At 38.2% G+C, this 19,976-nt stretch overlaps 1 protein-coding gene across 1 annotated transcript in view; it reads left to right on the forward strand.

Annotated features, from left to right (window-relative positions):
• The window catches only part of atrnl1a (attractin-like 1a), a 245,483-nt gene that overhangs the window by 82,185 nt on the left and 143,322 nt on the right, over positions 1-19,976 (forward strand). The window contains 2 exon segments of the mRNA XM_057341818.1: positions 4,897-5,115; positions 5,197-5,334. Of these exon segments, the coding sequence (XP_057197801.1) occupies positions 4,897-5,115; positions 5,197-5,334 (357 nt within the window).

A 19,976-nucleotide genomic window follows, 5' to 3' on the forward strand; every position in this document is an offset into this window, starting at 1 on the left:
ATTTTAATAGCCCTTCTAGTTCCTTATAAGTAGATTTGCAGAACATATTCCTCTACACACGAGAGGTATCATTCTGGTCCAAAACAAAAACTCATGCCAGAATTTCTCAAATGACTGATGGTATTCGTCTCAGAACAGCCTTAGGAGTAGCTGACGCTGGCCTACCTTGTATAGTCATCAGCAAGTTTGTGGAGACACAGAATCATTCTTTTTCAATGTGTTAAGATGCACTGGAGCTGGCATTTTAATGCAGTGTAAATGAGTAGCGCTGCCTGCGTCAGGAACGAGGATGAAAAATAGATATGTAGTCCAACTGAGAGGGATAATGCTTAATAACCAACATATTTCTCCAAAAGAAAACACTACAACAGAAACCTGACAGGCAGAATTGCCCGTCTGCACCGTCTCCAGAAGCTGAAAGACTTTCTTGGCCTTAAAACCCTCAGACCAGAATCTCCTTCTCCAGTTGTCATTATAGAGTTTCACAGATATAACAGTTCTTTCTCTGCTAGCCATTGATTTTATCTGCACTGCAGAGACTGAAAGCCTCAAGTGCATTGTTAAGGTGGATGCTGATGGCCGTGTTCATAAAGATGATCTGTCAAACTATAAACATCATTAAGGTCAGCTCTCTGATGGATGCCGATTGCTGGAAGAGTCTTGCTTCTCCGTGGAGTCTGACCGGCTCATGGGCAAAGCAGATATTTTGCTAGAGGACTCTTTTTCTGTGAAATGCTTTGTGGATAAAACTGTCGTGATGGAGGATAGTTTCATTAGAGAAAGTGCTGGTGTTATATATATATTAAACATTTATTTCTCTATATAAAATAACGCTAGATAGGAATAAAGAAACAGACAGTTTGGTAATACACACTTAATCAAAATGGAAATGAGAGAATGCAACGGATCAGTATGCCTGGAAAATCTAGCATTTTGCATCCAGAAGTTAAGATAAAAAGCAAGTACTTTTTGAATTGTGTGTCAATATGTTGAGTGTCAACAGTGATCGCTGTCGTACTGTCACGCCACAAAATGGGTTTGATGTTATTGTTGAGTGTAGTTGGCAGTTTAGACTCTTCATTTATTCAGTCTTCAGACACTCTGACAAATGAATATTCTTGAGGCTCTGTGCGGAGTGAACATCTTACTTTTCAGAACGGTGTAATCTTTTCTCTTCAGATCTCACCAAACATTCTGTTTTTGTTGTAAGTTGATGTGATTATGAAGAGCTTGTGCTTTAAAACACTTACATGAGTTTATATTTATTAATTTAGCAGATGCTTTTATCCAAAGCAATGACCTAACAATGAACGATAATTGAAAAACATTTATTAATCTTCATGTAAAATGCATGTAAATTGAATGCATTTAATACATTTTAAAATCAAACGTTGCAACTGTTACCATTCGTAAAAGGGATAGTTCACCCAAAAATAAAAATTCTGTCATCATTTACTCACCCTCAAATTGTTCCAAAATCATAAAAAAATTTGTTCTGTTGAACACAAAAGAAGATATTTTAAAGAATGTGGGAAGCTAAACCGTTCTGGGTCACCATTGACTGTCGTAGTAGTTTCTTCCTTAATATGGAAGTCAATAGTGCCCCAGAACTGTTTGGTTACAAACATTCTTTCAAATATCTTTCTTTGTGTTAAACAGAACAACAAAATTTATATAGGTTTGGAACAACTTGAGGGTGAGTAAATGATGACAGAATTTTCATTTCTTGGGTGAACTGTTCCTTTAATGCACCATGAATGAACTAACACGAATAGTTTTATTGACATTAACTAACATTAACACAGATTAATACATGCAGATATACTGTATTTCTCATTGTTATTTCATGTTAGTTAATGCAAGCTAATGTTAACAAATACAACCTCATTGTAAAGTGTTACTGAAATATCACAAACAATGTGTCACCAGATCCAACAATAAATTTAGTTAACAATGTTGAGTGCCGGAAATTTGTCACTAGCTGTGATGTCTAGTATTGAAAATTTATACTCATCAAACAATTTCCTCATAAGTACACATTCACAGTTAGACCAAAGATCAGCCTTTTCTTTTGCATTTCAAACCTACTAATGAGACAAGGCCACCTGTCGATGGATAAATCCAAGCAAAGATTTGTCTGTGGTCTCTTTGGGTCAGTCATGCCAATAACAGATTTTAATATAGATTTAAATGTGTAAATCTTGCAATTGTTATAAAAGGTTTATTTGAAAGTATGAAACGATAGGGTTCACATTGATATCCTAGGTATAATCTACAGTGCTGATAATGAGCCTGCATGTATTTTCAGTTATGAATAACACACTAGGACATTCGGGTTATCATCACCTTTGGAAATTTCACATAATGCATCTGTAATTTAAACTGAGCTTTCAGAAAGTTTAATATCTGAACCAGTGCCACTAGCAGCTTTTTATATTAGGATAACGGCTTATTTCTGAATTTCATTTTGAATAATGTCCACATGTCAGTTTGTGAAAGTTGTGAAACCGAATTTGCGTAAAGAGCCAGCCGTGCTGTTATTAAATATAGAGAAGTGATGCTCTTTAGAAACGTTGAAAATGTTAGGTATAGATTTGCATATGTAATAAGTGTGTAGGTGTCTTTAGCTAAAAGATAATCCTCGTTTGACCAAAACAAAACAGAGAGGAGAGAGTAAGAAAGGCAGCGAAATGAAATGCGTGTTTGTAATTATGAGACACCTCTGCGATTGTGCCGAATGAACGACGCCTTTAAATGAATCATTGTGCTGGGTGTGAATAATGCAGCGGGAGAGTTCACCTAGCACATCTGTTATGGAAATATAGATCAAAAACGTAAAAGAACATGCAAATCCCTGGAACTTGGATGTCCAAATTCTCATTTTTTGGCAGGTGGTATATTATTTTTAGAGATGAATTCATATAAGATGTGCATATGCAACATACACCTGTAACTGGAAGTGCATCTAGATAACCGGTTCTGTCTGACATTTCGGTCAAATATATTATATTAAAAATTTCTACAAAAGCATCTATTATTTCATTTCATGTTTTCATTTTTACATTCATGACAGTGCCAAACAAGATTTCTGAATATACAAAGATTTATATATGTCCGTATGTATTCCATACAGTGTGAATATTATACCCGAGTGGGGCAACCAGTGTGCCACTTCTAAAAAAAACTGGTTCTTAAATTCCTCCTCTTATTTTCACTTCTTAGTATCATACTGACTCTGATGGCATTTCCCGAGTGTTCCTCTGCACTGTTTTTAATGACACTCTTCTCTTTGAATCTGCCCTCACTATTAACCCCGAGACACATTTTGACCCCCACACTGTCTAAGGACCCATTAGATGGGGTCTGGTCATGGGGCAAATTGATAAATTTCTTCTGCCGCTCTGGCCTGCATATATTTTCCACTCCCACTTGCACCTGTTTGAAAAAGGGTTGTCATTACCGAGGGGTTTTCGAGCGACTTTGTTATAGAAAGTAATATAATGCCACCCAAAGTGGTAAACCCCCAGTGGGCGCAGAAATGTAAATCGTATGTCTCAATGTGCCTGACATTCAGAGCGCTGAGCGTTTGTTTGAATACACATCCGTCTGCAGTCTAAATGTAATATCACAGAACTCAATTTATTTTGAAATTAAAAGGTCAAGCAACAATACACAGGCAGCTCCGACTGCGCTGGGAGCACGTTTTAGCCATTGTAACGAAATTGATGTGGAGTGACTTTGAATGGATGCACAATAAGTCACATGAAGACAAAATAAGAGATGTGGATACTTTGGGGAGGTTCAGGTCTTTGTGAAAGTCTCACGTGTAGGGCTGGCAGTGTTGCGAGTTTAACAGACTGTGAAAATGCCATTTGCGGTGTCCGATTTAAAGGTGCTGTGTGTAATATGGCTAAAGCGCCTGGTACGGAGACAAACAGTAGTTAACGATCGCACACCGAACAGAGAGATGAAGGGGAATATAAAGGGGAGAAGCTAAAGGGGCACCGGGTGAAAACAATGAACGTTAACAAGGAGGTAATTGGCAGCGGAGGGCGGGGCACACACACACACACACGGATGGAGAACACGTGAAGCTGTCAAAACAAACCCCGTGTGACCTCAGCAGTCATACACATACTACAACAGGGAAGAGACAGACAGGTGCTAGACCCGGGACCTGACAGAAGCGTTATGTTTTTATTACCTTAGAATGAGCTATTTCTATATACATACACTGCGGGTCCTCTTCCTCTCTGTTTCTACATTAGCCCTAAACGGACAAACTGCTCTACAAAGCACGTTTAGTAAATATGTTATCTTCTTTGGCAAAGAAGCAAAAACGTGACGACGTCTTAGTTCTGTGTCAGCCACCATAGTGCTTCGAAAAGGAGGGAGGGTGTGAGACATTGATTGCAATCTGCAACCTCACCACTAGATGCCGCTAAAGTCCCCACATTACTCCTTAAAACATGCCGAGAAGAATTCTCTGTGATGCCATTTAAAGAAATTTACGTCATTCTCGCTTTCTGTCTTTCTCCCCTCTCTCTTTTTTCCATTGGCTCCAGTTGACTGTTACTATAGACATTTAGTTTACCTGCCAGTGATCAATATGGCTACTACTGTGGTGGTCTTCCCGTGGTGCCAACCAAATAAATGTTTGCTTAACTATGAAAACATCAGTTTAAATGCTACATTTTATCCACGTTTCAGTGCTATGACTTTCAGATGGTTGTTTACGCAGAAAAAGACAAACCTTTATTAAACCGACCTGTGTGTGGATTTATGAGTGTTTTGAGGAAGTTTGTTTTAACATTGTTTGACAAAGAGGACGCATGATTTTTAAAACACTTTGGGTTGAACTGTGAGAGATGTTTCTAAGATCTCTTTTTTTTCTAGCTCAGAACTGTTCTGGTCACCGTACATGTGCTCAATGCCTGCAACAGCCTGACTGTGGCTGGTGTGGAGACCCCAGTGACACGGGTCAGGGTCAGTGTATTGAGGGATCATATCGTGGACCAATGAGAAGCCTGAGCAGGCAGGGCCGAGACAGGGTATTGGACACCAGTCTGTGTTCAAGGGAAAGGGGATATGACTGGTCGTATATAACCTGTCCAGGTAAGCATTAAAAGTACACTGACTATAAATTGTGTTGTGTGTGATAATAAACACATCACACATCTTTTCTGAATGTTTCAGCATGTCAGTGTAACGGGCACAGTACATGTGTTAATGGCAGCTTGTGTGAGCAGTGCAAGAATCTCACAACTGGGCAGCAATGCCAGACCTGTCTACCTGGTTACTATGGAGACGCCACTAATGGAGGAAAATGCCAAGGTGAGATACTTGACTTGTGTACAAGTATATAGACGGTTTCATCGGACGCTATAATTTGGCTGTAATATAACTTATTTTACATTTGATTTATAAAATAAACATTTGAATTAAATAAAATCAATAATGCACTACAGTATATACAAAAAGTGAAAATTTAATTTATATTAATATTATGTATATTAATTTTTATTGCTATTAATTAGGGCTGTCAAACAATTAATCGTGATTAATGGCATCCAGAATAAAAGTTTTTGTTTACAAAAAATATGTCTGTGTACTGTGCCTATATTAATTTTGTATTTATAAACACAAAAACATACACATAGTAGTTTGCTTCCAAAATGACATAACTCGGTTTTATTTATTTTTTAAAAATCATGTTTTTTTTATTGTGCATTCCAATTAATATCAATCAAACTGCAGTTGGTTTGTTTTGATTTAAGCTAAAAATACAGCTAACTAACACAACAAAAACATGATAACATAATAAAAAACATAATATTTGATTTTGTTTTAAACGGAGTTATCTCAGTTTGGAACCAAACTCCGCCATTAAAAAAAATAAAAGAGTTTCCGCCCAAATCAGTATTATATCAGGTCGGTATTGAAAATCACTTTTTAATTTTACGCAAAATGCGATATCCGCCGTGTTATTCTGTCATGTCATTCCTTTCTTTCCAAACCGCAATATACGCCAGTCTCACTTCTCTGCAGAATGCGATATATCCACTCAACCAATCACAGCACGCCATTCCACGCATTGTAAACAGTAATGGCTCTGAATACGGTCGGCTCCTAGTTTCCCTGATCTACTTTGTACTTTGTGTTCAACAAACAAACAAAAAAATGAATAATTTTGACGGCATTGATGAACCTTTGCTGGTTTCTGCGGTGGGGAAGAAACGTAAACCATCGAAATATAATCATTTATGTGAGGAGATTATGAAGATGAGGCACTGATTTATAGCATTAAAAAGATGACCCGTTGAATTCATTTTAGGAGCGATGACTGATTGAATGTATTTTTAGTCCAGTGCCTGTATGTAAGAGTATTGTATTGAGTTCAGAGGCTGTCATATGTGGATCAAGTCACTTTGTTGTGTATTTTCAACAGTTTCAATATGAAAAATAACTTTTATATTGATTCAATGGATTTATTGCATTTTTTTAATTGTCATGGATTTATTGCATTTTGGGGGAAAAAATGATCCGTTTTTATAATAAATATTTTAAAATCAAAATCTGGATTTAAATTTTGTATGTTACTAGAACCTAAAGATGCTATGTGAAACTTTTTAAACAGAAAATAGTGGTTTCCATCTTGCCACTTTCTTTGTAAAGAAAACACATTTTTGCTCAAATTGGAATATGGAAATATTTAGTTGTATTAATTTATATTTACCAATAATTGAAATAATACATAGACGTTTATTATTATTATTATTATTATTATTTTTAACATGTATGTGTTTATAAATATAAAATTAATATGCACAGCGCACAGACATATACTGTATTATGTAAACAACAAACTTTTATTCAGGATGCGATTATTCGCAATTAATCGTTTGACAGTACTAATATTAATTGTATTAAATTATATTAAAACAACAGTTATTGATTCTTTGCAGAGGTCTACCAGATGTTAAATTTGGGCAACATAACGTTTGTTTATGTTGTTGTCTGTCTACGCTGTATGTTTGTTTTCAAAAAGGATGACCCTTAAAGTAGTAGTTTACCCAAATATTAATATTTAGTCATAGTAGGAAAAATAAATATTATGGGAATCAATGTGGAATGAGATCTGTTTGGTTACTGACATTCTCTCAAATATTTTCCATTGTGTTTAGCAGAACAAATACATTTTTATCCACAAGTTTCCTACGTCCCATGATGCTTTGCGCGAAAGATGGGAGAAACTTCCGGTTCAATGTAAACAAATGCATTTCTGCCATATTTCAAGTCATTCGTTTATAACAGAATGTGAACTTACACACTGACAGCACTTATAAACTACACAGCATTCTATCCACTACTTTGTCACAAATGTGGTGGTGGACAGAACCCAGGTGCAGGCAGGGAAAGGGTTAACAAAAATACTTTTATTAATAAACAATAAAACCCACAATGGCTTAAAACAGGAAACAATAATGATAACCAAACAAAAGACTTTACACGAGGGGGAAAAATAAACAAACTATAAGATATTTATATAAATAATAAGTCCAAACACAAGACGGGGCACAGAGAAACAGGAACAAGGTTATCCAGTTGGGGAATAATCCAAGACACGATGTACTCCAATGAGTGGAGAAAATGGCAACGAACCGACTGGGACAATGAATACAAGGGGTATTTAAAGGGAACACTAACGAGGGAAAATTACGTGTGGAAGGTGACGGGCAGGTGACAGGAATCAAACACTAACGAGGGGGCGGGGTCAAGAGACGAGACATGAGAATGCATTTTAATACTTGACGACAGATATTTAGCAACTTTATTGATTCATAAACAATGAGCAATTTGAAAATTATGGAGGGTTTCCAATTTCTTTACATGATGTCGATTGTGTGCTATTTAAAAATGTGGTAAATAATTATTTTTTGTATTAAAAAGCGAACTGCAAGCGTTACACGGGCCGCATGCACATATCATAAAGCTGCTGTATCGTCAGCTGGCCATTAATCTGATAAACATTATACTAAAGATCACATCTTTTTTACATTTTTAAACATTCTCTTTACGTTTTGTTTCTAAGACGATAAGTGGAAGAAATAAAGTTTCCTACTTTACATCAAGCATATCAGATGAGAAATGTAGTCCACATGATGTGATATTTTCCAACAGATTTTTGACAACACGTCGGTAAAATACAGTAAAGAATCCTTGTAAATCCAGTTTACTGTCTCGCGTTTTTATTGAAGACCATACAGTGTGTCGATGATTAGATGAATCTGTTTGAGCTCCCCTTTAAAACTGCGAACTCTTTTTAAACTATGAGCACATTTAGTCCAAATTTTAAAGTTTGTCTTTTAAAAACTGTGCAGTCCCTCACAGGAGCAGTCCGTCTTAACGTTAGATCTGTGTGTGAAGCGCTCTTTTTCACGACGTGAAATAATCTTCGCCTGGTTGTAATTGCAGCCACGAACAGCAGGTGTTGCTCATCAGTTTTGAAATGATTTTTAATAGATTACCACAGGAAACCAACAGTATTACAATTTAAAAATATGAATCACAGTCTCATTCTCAGTCATCAGAATAAGTTATTCAAGGTGCTGTACACTAGTTCCGCCGCTTCACTCGAAGTTGTACCCACGTTCACTTTTACAGTAGTGCCCTCCGGAAACTTGGGGATAGGTTTGGAACAATCTGAGGGTGAGTAAATGATGACAGAATTTTCATTTTAAAAAAAAAAATACATTAAAAAAAAAAAAAAAAATCAAAAACGTTTAAAGGGAGAGTGTGAATAGATAATGAAACAAGTTTTTTTGGTAAACTGTCCCTTTAAGGCCACACGTGATATCAAACGTCAATCGATTAGCGCTGTAGGTACTTCTCCAAACAGACTTTGACCGTTTGTCTGCCTTGTTCCCAACATCCAGATGAACCCCAGGTTATCCCAGTGTCCCCCATCTAATTTTGCTTTAATGGTTAGCGTTGACATATTTCAGAACGAGTGCAGCATTCGCCTCGACGCAAATACTATCGATTTGATGTGGATTCCTCATGTTAGTTTATCACTGTGGCCTTTCTCCTAGTTTCCAATGGCTGAGTCTATATACAAGCATCATCGCTCTTAGAGATAAAACTGCAGAAAGGAGCGAAGAGGCGCGTGGAAGGAGGTGTAATAACATCATTCTCTGTCGGACAGATGCACATTTTCTCCACATTCTGTGTGACATTAAATCACTCTTAATCATTTTCTTATTTCCTGGAAGTGACTGCTGCCCCACCTCCTCTGCTATAGGAGCAGTCCAGTGCTCACGGTGGAGATTTGATAGATAGATCTCTCAAGGATACTCTCTCTCTTTCACAGTTTCTCCTTGTTGAAATCTTCAGTGATTACGAGTGCTTTATTGACTGCTTGCGGGTGTAAATATGCATGTGTGTTTAATGCTCTGATTGTGGCGGCTGCTAATCCCGCTGTGTCATTTTTCAGCGTTAGCGAGTGGAGGAGATTTACCTCACCTTGTACACTAATGCGTTTAAGACACTGATCTGTGTTAGATTAGACAGCGAGAGATGGAGGGCGGCCCTGTGTGGAAAACGAGGAAGGCTGGAGAGATATCTCTTACGTAGTGTGTGTGTGTTGTCTGAAGGAGAAAAGAGACAGGCCATCAAAGAAAGATCAGGGTAAAATATGACACGTGGTCTGCTGCCCTTGAAGGGGATGGGATGGAGAGAAAACAGAAACTGTGGAAGATGGCGGACATATGTCTCCTAGAAATGCTTTCTTAGATGGAGAACAGAGGGCAAATGGAGTGTGTGTGCGCATGTATGCGTGTGTGTTTTTTTTTACATGTTCGAGTTTGATATTTACACTCTTTTACAGTAAGATATCTGCATGTACCTGTGTGTATGGGTTTGTTTTGGGGTGGCCGATTTGGCCACAAGTTTAAAGGGATAGTTCACTCAAAAATTAGAATTTTGTCATCATTGACTCATTCTCAGGTTGCTCCAAACCTGTATACATTTTTTTGTTCTGATGAACACAAAGGAAGATATTTGGAGGAATGTCAGTAACCAAACATTTCTCATTACCCATTTACAGCCATAGCAGGGAAAATAAATACTATGGGAGTCAATGGGGGATGAGATCTGTTTGGTTACTGACATTCCTTCAAATATCTTCCTTTGTGTTTAGCAGAACAAAAAAATTTGTACAGGTTTGGAACAATCTGAGGGTGAAGTAAATGATGACAGATTTTTCATTTTTGGGTGAACTATTCCTTAAATATATTGTGAGTACTACTATATTACAATTATAAGTAACTGTTTGGGTAATTTTACTTTAAACGGGTAATTTTACACGGCTAAAACGAATATTATTGTTTGCTTTAGATGTATTACAATGTGTATACACGATTTAAGGTTAAAAAACGCTGTATTTTCCACATACCGTGCATGTTTGTATCTCCTCTTAGCCCCGCCTCTCTGAAACGCGAGGATATTTTACAAAGCTCATCGCTCTGAAAAGCGAGGTGTGCTATGATTGGCCAGTTCATTACTGCGTAGTGATGGTGGAATACTGCAATTGTGTGACGGAAATGTAACGCCTCTTACCATATTCGGAACATCAGGTTTCAAATAAAATGTAACCATTCGTTTTTTGTTGACTCATCTTTTGGCAGAGAAAACAAAGAGGCTTTCTTTTGGCAACGGAACACACAGCGTCTCCACGACATGGCTGCTCCGGCGGCAGTACAATGAGATTTACAAGATCACCCACACATTACTTGGGTGTAGATTTGGGCGGTTTTAGTCAAATCACTCCACGACGTCAAGTTGTGGGGGTGTGGTTACACGAGGAGTTTCAGGCAGGTCTGGGTGAGCATTCGCTTCTAGATAAAATACATATTTTGTTCTGACACTTAAATTTTTGCAATTTCACGTGTCTAATACATGCATGGGCAACTTATAACACACAAAAGACAAATAAAAACACGTACTTCCGGCGAATGACTCCTTTAAAAAAAAAAAAAGTTAATCATGTAGTATTTACTAGTGAATTACACTGCCCAAAATTATAAACGCAACACTTTTGTTTTTTCCCCAATTTGCATTCTATGTGCACAAAAGTCCTATTTTTCTCAAATATTGTTTACAAATCTGTCTAAATCTGTGTTAGTGAGCACTTCTCCTTTGCCGAGATAATCCATCCACCTCACAGGTGTGGCATATCAAGATGCTGATTAGGCAGCATGATTATTGCACAGGTGTGCCTTAGGCTGGCCACAATAAAAGGCTACTCTAAAATGTGCAGAGTTGATCAGGTTGTTGATTGTGGCCTGTGGAATGTTGGTCCACTCCTCTTCAATGGCTGGGTTAGGGTTAGGGTTAGGGTTATGGCTCACCCACACAATGCCATAAATGCGGTCTGCCATCTGCCCTGTACAGTGAAAACCGGGATTCATCCGTGAAGAGAACACCTCCCAAAGTGCCAGACGCCATCAAATGTGAGCATTTGCCCACTCAATTCGGTTACAACAACGAACTGCAGTCAGGTCGAGCCCCTGATGAGGATGACGAGCATGCAGCTGAGCTTCCCTGAGACGGTTTCTGACAGTTTGTGCAGAAATTCTTTGGTTATGCAAACCGATTGTTGGAGCAACTGTCCGGGTGGCTGGTCTCAGACGATCTTGGAGGTGAAGATGCTGGATGTGGAGGTCCTGGGCTGGTGTGGTTACACGTGGCAGGGCTCTAGACTAACTTTTTGCACTGGTTGCACTGGTGCGCCTAACTTTTTTTCTTAGGTGCACCAGCACAAAAGTTAGGTGCACCCAAATTTTCAACCGCATCACATTTACCACAGCAGTTTTACCAGTTCACTTTTTTTTAAATCGCTGTCCATATAGGCAAAATTGACTTGACATTGTAAATGATTAACTAACAATCTGGTCAACATAAAGTTCTTTATTTGAAGCACAATTCTACAAGAAAGGTAACTTACTGAAAAAGTGTTGGTGCTTAAAGTGCTTCACTGAACTGAAACTTACTTAAAACATCTCAAGATAAATGGACCAGGGCTTGACATAACCTGGGAGGTTGATGGCTCCGTGTCAGAGCATTGCTTATGATTTTCGGACGGATCAGGCCTTAACTTAACATTATTCACGAAAAAGTTGTCAATCGTTCTTTTCATCTTCTCTCATCATCCGCGGCTACATCCACTCTGTTTAACTGACGGGCCTATAGGCTACTCACCTCTCTCTGTCTGACTGCAGCACACGCATTTTCACACGTACACACCAGAGGTTGCGCTAGACTTTTTTATTGTCCGTCATTTTGACTGACAGGCTCGTAAAAAATCCGTCATAATCTATTATTACCCGTCACTATGGTGCAAGGTGGCGTTAGGTGGTAATTAGTATGTTCGTGACGTCATCACGCTGTACTTGCGTCTCGGAACTTGTTGTATTTTAATACAACTGAATGCCCAATAAAGCCGTTGTTGTTTATATTCATCTATATATTTAATGTTTTAATGTTTATGTTCATATGTGATTCGATCTGGGAAAACCCAACACATGGTGCAAATTTATATATTACAGTTTTTGATACCATATTCAAGCCCTTTCCAAATCAGTTTTTATTTTGCTCATACCTTGTGTATGTAACAAAAGTTATGGCTGAGGTCGGCTGAAGCGCTATGATTTTCAGGAACGGAATTTGGAGGAAAACGGGTTTAAAGTTAAGTGATGAAAATAAAAGCACAACAGTCCAGTATCACAAGTAAAAGTCACTTTAGAGTAGTAAAAGACTTACTCTAATAACAATTTAATAAAAAAACATTTCCCAGTGTTGAAGTCTATAAAAATACTGTACAAAACCGTTTGAATAAAACGAAAGTAAGGAAAATGGTGCAGGGCACACTTAAAGAACGAGAGCTCTGCCATTATCACTACACAAGGAAACTAGCAAACATTACGGACAACAACTAATAAGCAGTGAAGCAAGTTTTACCTTGTTTATCATGTGCATAGTGTCTGGACTTTTGATCATCCCTTGTATGTTTTGCGATCGGATAACTCCCGGTGCTGCAGACGGGGAGCTCTGTCATCTCACGAAAACATTGTATAAAAAACTTTGCATGCCGTAGTTTACACAGGACTGGCGGGAAATGTGCATTGATACTCCTTCATTCTTCATGTTATGTGGTTTACTTTGATAGGCGTCCCAGCGCGACATCCGACGGGTTTTCCCAGATCGCATCACATATGTCTAGTCAGTAACAATGACATGTGAAAACACGCACGTCCCTTCGCGAGCATATCACGCTCTAATGAAGGGAAACGGGGAGTTACAAATTGCTCTCATTGTAATCCGTCAAAATGACGGACGGCCTTCAGATTTTTTCGTCACTGGTAAAAAAATCTGTCAATGACAGAGAATTTTCTTTTAATGCGACCTCTGGTACACACTCGTACAGGAAAATCTGGACCATGGCCAATCAGAGGGGGGTCCGCCCTTCACTATCTCTGATTGGTTTAGATCACGATATGGGCCTAATGTGTGTCTGCTGTTGAATCACAGGGAGACTTTCAGAGTCGCGGAGACGACTTTTTTTTCTCCCTCGAATGGCTGGTCGCACCTGTGCGACCTCAGATTTTTCTTAGTAGCACCATTAAGAAATAAGGTCGCATGTGCGACCAATTTGGTCGCACTCTAGAGGCCTGCGTGGTCTGCGGTTGTGAGGCCGGTTGGATGTATTGCCAAATTCTCTGAAACGCCTTTGGAGACGGTTTATGGTAGAGAAATGAACATTCAATTCACGGGCAACAGCTCTGGTGGACATTCCTGCAGTCAGCATGCCAATTGCATGCTCCCTCAAAACTGCACATTTTAGAGTGGCCTTTTATTGTGGCCAGCCTAAGGCACACCAGTGCAATAATCATGCTGTCTAATCAGCATCTTGATATGCCACACCTGTGAGTTGGATGGATTATCTTGGCAAAGGAGAAGTGCTCACTAACACAGATTTAGACAGATTTGAGAACAATATTTGAGAGAAATAGGCCTTTTGTGTACATAGAAAAAGTCTTAGATCTTTGAGTTCAGCTCATGAAAAATGGGGGCAAAAACAAAAGTGTTGCGTTTATAATTTTGGTCAGTGTATATACAATGTACAAATGAAAGTTACTGTTTAGATTTTTTTTTAAATACTGTAGATAGACACAAACCAAATATGCTTATACATAACTGAATGATAACTTACTAATAAATCTAGGACCCCTGCAGAAACATTTCACATCTTGTAAAGTTTGCAGGTTCACTTTAGGCTGCAAATGGTTTAAAATGTAGCACTTGTATAACAGCACAAGTTACCCTTACACCGTGTCTACACCGACACGACTGGACAATAGACATTAGAAACACATTAGAATCCATTATAATTTTAAATTTTGTCCACACTGGATGCAGTGCGGCGCCCGATTGTGTCCGGTGTAGACACGGTGTTAGTCAGCATTAACATTGCACAATAAAATGTCAAGAGCTGGTGAATTACATGAGTTGCTATTTCCTTTGACTGGCCAAATTCCAGTGTAACGGAGGTTTATTTATGAATGTAAAATAATCTTTTGAACACCATGTCTATGCACATTTCCTACTCATGTCATTGGTGTTGACGCTTTCATTTAGTGATTGTTCTTCTGCTTTGTTGTTGTGGGGTTGCTTTTTCTCATTGCATTGAGTTACTGTACCCTTCTTTAAACCAGGGGTTCCCAAACTTTTCAGCCCACGACCCCCAAAATAACAGTGCCAGTGACTCGAGACCCCCACTATCCTCGGAGGTGGTTAAAGTTTACAAACATTGCGTGCAACTGCGTACATGCACTTATTAGGTCTATCCAAACACTCACATAATGACAACACCAAAGAACACTGTCGAACATAATATTATTTTATAGTAATTTACTCATTACTTTACTTGTTGTTATACATAAACCATGAACTATTACTACAGATGGTCAAATTTCATCAAACTGATTCGTGTGCTGATGGATGTCCTCTTTATGCAAACGGCAGTCTCTTTTTGTACCTGAGGTCGATGGCTTTTCTGACTGTGGTGCTTCTCCGCCCTCCTCCGCTGGCCTCCCTGCATTGTCTTTGGTCGATATTATCCAACGTTTCATTTCGACACATAAAAATATCATAAACTCAAAGCCTGAAAAATAATCTGCATGCACATGGGACTGTTTAACGTGGTGCTGTAAACTGACTTGCTGCACCTAACCTAATGCGGTTGCTGATGACGTTAATGTGACATAATCACCTCAGGGGTCACTAGCGAGGGGAAAGAAATTCGAAAGGCTGATGGCTTTTTATTTGAACGGCTTTATTTTTGACTTAACTAACATTTTTATATTTTGTTATACTTAGTGATAAAATACGCTATTTTTAATAATAAAAATGATTTCTGGGAATCATCTTGCGACCAAGGCCTTGCGGCCCCCCTGCTTTAAGCAACATGTAAGAAATAAATTGTAGTTGGTGGTGTATGTTGTAGTTATGTGTGAATGGAGGCAGTTTGATGGGATTTGTCCTGTTCACATCCGCTCACAAGAAGCATTGTTGATAGCAGAATCATTTTCACTGTTACAGATCAGACAACTCTGTATTTTCTGTAGGGAGTCAGATGACTGAAAAGGGCAAATAAGAGGTTTATTGCTTTTGGTGCTATGTTGTTTTGGTCAATTCTCGCACCCCACCTCTCACAGAGGCCTTACTGTTTCTTTTCGCCTCTCTGCCCTTGTTTGTACTTTGAATGTATGAATATTTTTAAGTATATTCTTCATCTCTTTTTTTGTCTGTGTGGTGCAGTGTCTCTTGATGTACTGAGATTTGCTGTTTGCACTTTTACCAAGTTCGTTTTGTGATGTTTTTGTTATGGGTGAGTAATGGCTGCATTGTAGATGTGTGTGTGTAACTCTAAATACAGTAGACCAGGGGTCTTCAACCGGGGGTCCGTGGTGGAACTGCAAGGGGTCCGCTAATTACTGTTTACTCACAGGCAACTTTTTGTTAAAAATGTGAAGCATGGGTTCAGAAATATTACAACCAATGTTCTCTTTAAGCTGCGTACATGCGCGGCCGCGCGGACTCATTGAAGCTCCCCCGCATTGCAATTTTAACCTGCGTGCGTGCAGACAAAACATCCATTCAGGCAGCGGATCAAGCAATGGAAGAAAAGTTACATCTGCATCATAAAAACCGGTAGGGTTAGAATCAGTGCATTCTCTGTCTCCCTTCCGATAAAAGTACGCATGAAAGGAGTTGCGTGCAAATAAAGTGCATTCTCATATGTTTCTGAACTTCTTTTCAAATTTGTTAAAGCTGTAAAGCGCTAATTTGACAGCCGAATGACACCACACCGCTTCTGCATTGTAAACTCTGACAGAACTATCGTACGTGTTTAAAATCAATGAAACGCGCCCCGTGTAGTGCTGATGGCGCTCGTCAAACAAGTTGCCCCGAAAATAATGCGGACTCGTCACATCATGTTGCTCTCCTTAGTCTGGTATGATGCTCTGCAGCAAAAAACTTAACTTAATTTTCGTGTAACAGTCGCGACAATGCTGAGACAACGGAGCTCAGAATTAAAAAATAGCGGAAGAAAGAAAAGAATGACAGTTAATAAAATGGCCTGATTTTACAACAGAATGCATAAAATCTGCACTGATTTCTTTCACATCCAGAGACAACCCTACCTCCACTAGAATAGTCTTTGTGCCATTAACCAGTGTCAGTCATCTCACTGAAGCCTTAATAAAAACTAGGTTCAAATAAATGTTTAATTGTCCATCCCACACTAAAATGAAAATGTTTGATGCTGCAAATCCCTTAAAATAATCAAGCAATCTATATTAAAAACAAAAATAATACACTGAAAAGTATTTAGCCTATATGTGCAACAATAACATAATAGTGCTAATGTAATGTCTTAACATAATATTGCTGTGACAATAGGGTTGTTTCTATTTAAATAGCTCTGTTTACACATTTAGTATAAAGGGGGTCCCTGCTCCATGCATCTCTCATCTAAGGGGTCCTTGCCCTGAAAAACATTGAAGACCCCTGCAGTAGACTGCGTTTTTTGCATTAAAGCTCTGGTCTCACTTTCTCAGTATGCTAATCCATTGCTAAGGTGTTTAGGGCCTTAAAATGATTAAGACAAAAAAGTCTGATCCCTTTGAATTGCATGATTGTTGAAGTTTTAGAATCAAAAGATTTTAAATTCACACTTATCTATGTTCTTGTTTGTATTTATTTTTAGCATTTTATTTTTGAGTGTGTTTGTGTGTGTACCTTCAGACTGAGTCATATTGACCCTACAGTGGGGCTATTCTTGGCTTCTGACTGGGCGCATACACAAACACACACAAACCCTTCCTTTTTTATATGACCTGTATAAGTCATTCATGGCTTTAGGTGTAAAACACACACCTGTTCAGTCACCCATCACAATAGCCGATGGAAACCTGCAGTGTTAACTCGATTATTCCTCCACAAATGGAGATCTAAATGAATTTTTTGAAACAGCATGTTCATTTAATCTCAGTGCAAAGAGATATATTATTTTATATACTGTATATATTTTTGGGCCAAGCAGATGATGACAAAGTTATATTTTTCACTTGTATAAACATGAATTTGGGTGCTGGCTATAAAGGAATAAGGAAAATAAGGAAATTATTAACATTTACATCGTTTTCTTGAAAACAGTAAAAGACATATGAGGCAGAATTTTTCCTTCTATCAGAAGGGAGGATTTTTTAATGAGAAAGCTTCCATTAGTTATTGCTTTTAAAAAGTATTCTCATGCTCTCATCCTCAGTAGTTTATTTCTGACTGGCGGTGTCTCCTCTTTACTGGATCCTGATTTCAGGTCACCAAACTCAATGTTTGATGGTTTCACACAAAGACGCTTACAACTTCAATCCAATAATGCATTGCAGTGATATTACTGACACAAAATAAGTTTTGTGTACTGACATAAACAGACAAACACTCACATATACCTGTAAATGCACACTATCTCTCTCTTTTATATGCTTGTTTTCTCTTTATTTCTCCATTTATTTCCTCTTCCTTTTTATATCTGCATGAATCCGCATTAGACGAGGAAAACATGCTGGTAGTTAACAAGAGTCCAAAACGAGCTCTCGCCAAGTGCCAAATGCAAGTAAAAATTGGCTTTTGTGAATACTCTAAATAAAATGCAACTTTATTTAGCAACATTTTATGGTTTAGTCTGTATTATGAAAGTGATATTCTAACTAACAGATGTAAATGATAAGTATGTTAGGGGCAAAAATATTTTTTGCCTTTAAATCTTGTAAAGTGGTTGCTGACCCTGTTTACAACATTTCAGAAACCTCACTGGTTGGATTTTTAGTGAACCGATGAGCAGTTTTCAGCATCTCATTTCAACCTGAATGTTGATCCTCCTATTGACATTGACATTTAAAAAAAAAATTTTTTTTATTTCAAGTGCTCACATACTGCACGTTCACATCCGCCATCATGTTCTGTGAGTACGAGCACATGGTGGCAGTCGTATAAAGCAGACAGGAGAGGAAACAGGCACAGATGGAGCAGAGCTCTCACGCCCTACGATCTTTTTTTAAGGATGTGTTTGAGGTGACAGTTTGCGTTTGCACACAGCGAGGTCTCGGCGCAGCGTCTGTCATCACGCGCAAAGCAACTGTGGCATCTAATCATGTTTTGCCACATTCCGTTTATGTTCTACAAGCTTTTGTTGGGTTTCGGGTGATTGGAGTGTATTCAAGAAAGGTCATACTTTGTAACGTTCTTTATAAATACACGTAAAGGAGCTTCATCAGGGCTGCAGTTAACTTTTTTGCACATAGCACCTGTGCTACAGAGGTTTAAAGTTTTGTAGCACAGGACAAATAGTTGTAGCACAAGTATAAAAAGTGCGGTTCATCACATAAATAGGCAGGTAAATGACAAAGGACATTAATGTTACACAGAGATGAATAAATTAGGGCTATATAATTTTAAAATAGTATATACAATACAATAGTAAAAACATTTGTCCATAAAAAAACTAGTATACTCTAGTAATTATAATATAATAATTATTTCACTACTATAGTATTTTGTATTTTTAACCTTACTACAGTAAATATGTAGTGTTTATTGCAGTTTATAAATTTACTACAAGTAACTTATTTTATTCATCTGGTTCAAATTAAGCGGACTTTTATTTTGGAGGGTCGTCACGAAGACTCTTCAGTGTGTGTGTGAGGCAGCTTCACTCGAACATTCGGTGCGTTCCAAACGGGATATATCGTCCTCCTAAGGGCTCATCGGGAAGGGGGCACCACACAAAACATCGCTCCAAAAAAAAATGACGTTGTTTTTATTCCTCCGAATTTTAAACGGGCACATTAAGAGAGTTTTAATCGCAAAAACTAAATATAAACGAAAACAAATAGTGGTGCACCATTAGTTAACCTCTCACACGAACAAGCACAGCAACAAACGCACTTCACACAAACAGGCTCTGTCTAATGCTCGTTCAAATCTTTATCGCACTCATGCTACACTATTAAATGTATTCTTAGCACAGACCGATTTTTTCATAGCACGTGTAATATATGTCACATATAACCAGGCCCGGATTAAGAACTCAGAGGCCCCTGGGCACAAGTGTCTTATGGACCCCCCCATACACACACATGCGCACAATAAAGTTTTAAATTAGCCTAGGGTACTATGTGTATGAAACACCTCTATGTTTCAGGATTACATTGACAAGTTACAAACTATGATCACAACCTGAAGGACAATATCAACACCTGTACACATCCCCCATCATACAGGATTTACAACAAGATTGCAACAAGGCCTTCCTGGACCAGCAACAACAATATTAAGACCTTTCCCTGCATACT

This window comes from Triplophysa rosa, linkage group LG9 (genome assembly GCF_024868665.1).
Source record: "Triplophysa rosa linkage group LG9, Trosa_1v2, whole genome shotgun sequence".
NCBI classification, from domain to species: Eukaryota; Metazoa; Chordata; class Actinopteri; order Cypriniformes; family Nemacheilidae; genus Triplophysa; species Triplophysa rosa.